The sequence below is a fragment of the Sprattus sprattus genome (assembly GCF_963457725.1).
Source record: "Sprattus sprattus genome assembly, chromosome: 16".
NCBI classification, from domain to species: Eukaryota; Metazoa; Chordata; class Actinopteri; order Clupeiformes; family Clupeidae; genus Sprattus; species Sprattus sprattus.
Genome location: NC_137914.1, coordinates 1,000,504 through 1,003,003, shown reverse-complemented (window position 1 = coordinate 1,003,003; position 2,500 = coordinate 1,000,504). Strand labels below are relative to the sequence as shown.

General features: G+C 52.7%; 1 protein-coding gene across 2 annotated transcripts in view; it reads right to left on the bottom strand.

The window, feature by feature from the left end:
- The window catches only part of LOC308377317 (E3 ubiquitin-protein ligase pellino homolog 2), a 13,796-nt gene that overhangs the window by 9,135 nt on the left and 2,161 nt on the right, over positions 1 to 2,500 (bottom strand). For both annotated transcript variants that reach the window (XM_080853899.1, XM_080853900.1), the window contains exon 2: positions 130 to 259. In XM_080853899.1, coding sequence (XP_080710025.1) covers positions 130 to 259 — 130 coding nt within the window. The remainder of the gene's footprint in view (positions 1 to 129; positions 260 to 2,500) is intronic.

Here is a 2,500-nt window from a genome sequence, read left to right as displayed (position 1 = left end):
GACAGAGACACACACACACACTAACAGACACAGACAGACAGACAGACAGACAGACAGACAGAGACACACACACACACTAACAGACACAGACAGACAGAGAGACACACACACACACACACACACACTCACCTTGCTGTCCTGTGGGTTGGTGAGGATGTGCACAGTGCTGGGCCTGACTCCGTTGGCTTTGGTCCTCCTGTAGAGAGCGAAGCGGCTCTTCTTGCGGCCTCGGTCACCCCCCGGCAGTGAGCCATTATACCTGCAGCACAGCATGGCCCAAAGGTTAACACAACAACACAACACAACACAACTTGCTCGCTCTCACACACACACACACACACACACACACACAGCACTTTAAACAACTCCCATAGAATTCGTATGGATGTTCTTCCATGTGCTTAACGTACTGCAGTGGGTCCTGGACATCTCATATGGCTAGTGATTGCGCAACAGCATATATGGCCGCTAATGTAGCGGTTATTGGAGCGATCAAATACACTGAACAAAACAGGAATGGGAATACCCACTAGTCTCTGTGTTTCACAGGGAAGATAGCAGAACTAGGAATCAATGGTGCAACAATAAGCACAACATAAAAAATAACATTTAGCTCCGTCAACATAAAAAATAACATTTAGCTCTTCTTCCTTCCACTCGTGGAACTGATGAAACACACACACACACACACACACACACGTGAGAGAGGGATTTTTTTGCAGAATGTCATGAGCCGCGCTCGGACTCCAGACTAAATTGACTTCCTCTCCGCAGACTAGTCGCCCAACCCCTGTCCCACTATCTACACTGGTGTCAATCATCCATCCTGAGATCTGCTTTGAGGGGACTGCAATCCCAGACCATGCTGCCTAGCACACACACACACACACACACACACACACACACACACACAGCTCTCTGCCTAGCCCACTAGCCCACTAGCAAAGCAACACTAGCCTATACATTTCCACAGAGCTCCTTTGCCTTCATGAAACCTTTTGCAGGACTAAATGCCATTACATTTGGTGTGTCTCTCTCTCTCTTTCTCTCTCTCTCTCTCTCTCTCTATTCCTCCCTCTTTCCATCTCTCTCACTCTCCCTCTGTCCATCTCTCTCTCTCCCCTTTCCTCTGTCCATCTCTCTCTACCTTCGTTCATCTCTCTCTCTCTGTCCATCTCTCTCTCCCTCTTCCCTTTCCTCTGTCCATCTCTCTCTCTCTGTCCATCTCTCTCTCTCTATCTCTATCCCTCTTCCTCTGTCCATCTCTGTCCAGGAAGTACATCTCATCCTGACTCTTCCTGAAAGGAAATGTAAAGCCAGGTGGATTTGGCCCTAGTCTGTCCCAGGGTCCTCCGGCCTGCAGGGGGTGCTGTGGCGAGGCCCTAGTCTGTCCCAGGGTCCTCCAGCCTACACAAACACACACACACACACACACACACACAGGCCCTGCTGCTGTGGTGAGATGCACAGAAATAGCCCATGAGGACGTCTCTGCTGACAGCTAACCCTGGAGAGACTGAGTAGGCTGCTGAGCACACACACACACACACGCACACACACACACTCACACACACACTCCTGCTGTGGTGGCTGAGTAGGCTGCTGAGCATGTTTGGTGCGCTGGTAAATTATTCAGGCAAGGTGTTTTTAATGTTTGAGTGAGTATGTGTGTGTGTGTGTGTGTGTGTGTGTGAGTGAGTGCCTTCGTTGACTCCTGTGGACCTCATCCCCCCCCACCCAGACACTTGAGGCCGGAGATCTTGGAGAGGACGAGGAGAAGACGGGTACGTGGCGCACACACGGCACACACACCGCAGCGACCACACACACACACACACACACACACACACCGCAGCGACCACACACACACACACACACACACACCGCAGCGACCACACACACACACACACACACACACCGCAGCGACCACACTCACATGATGCCAGTTTGCCATGTGTTTGTGAGAACACTGGAAAACGCCAGCGCGGCGCTGGAATCAAAAGGACACACACACACAGGCTCACACACACGGACACACACACACAGGCTCACACACACGGACACACACACACAGGCTCACACACAGGCTCACACACACAGGCTCACACACACACACAGGCTCACACACACACACAGGCTCACACACACACACAGGCTCACACACACGGACACACACACACAGGCTCACACACACAGGCTCACACACTCCCACTGTCCTTGCCTATCCACCACACTGGGAGAGACTGAGCCCTTTGTTGTGGTTACGCCGCCTGTGCCACGCCAGGGCGCTATGCTGTGCCAGGCAACCAGATAGCAGTGGAACCTGGCCCTGATTGGACCAGATAGCAGCGGATCCAGGGCCCTGATTGGACCAGATAGCAGCTAGCAGTGGAACCTGGCCCTGATTGGACCAGATAGCAGCGGATCCAGGGCCCTGATTGGACCAGATAGCAGGGGATGCAGGGCTCTGATTGGACCAGATAGCAGGGGGTGCAGGGCC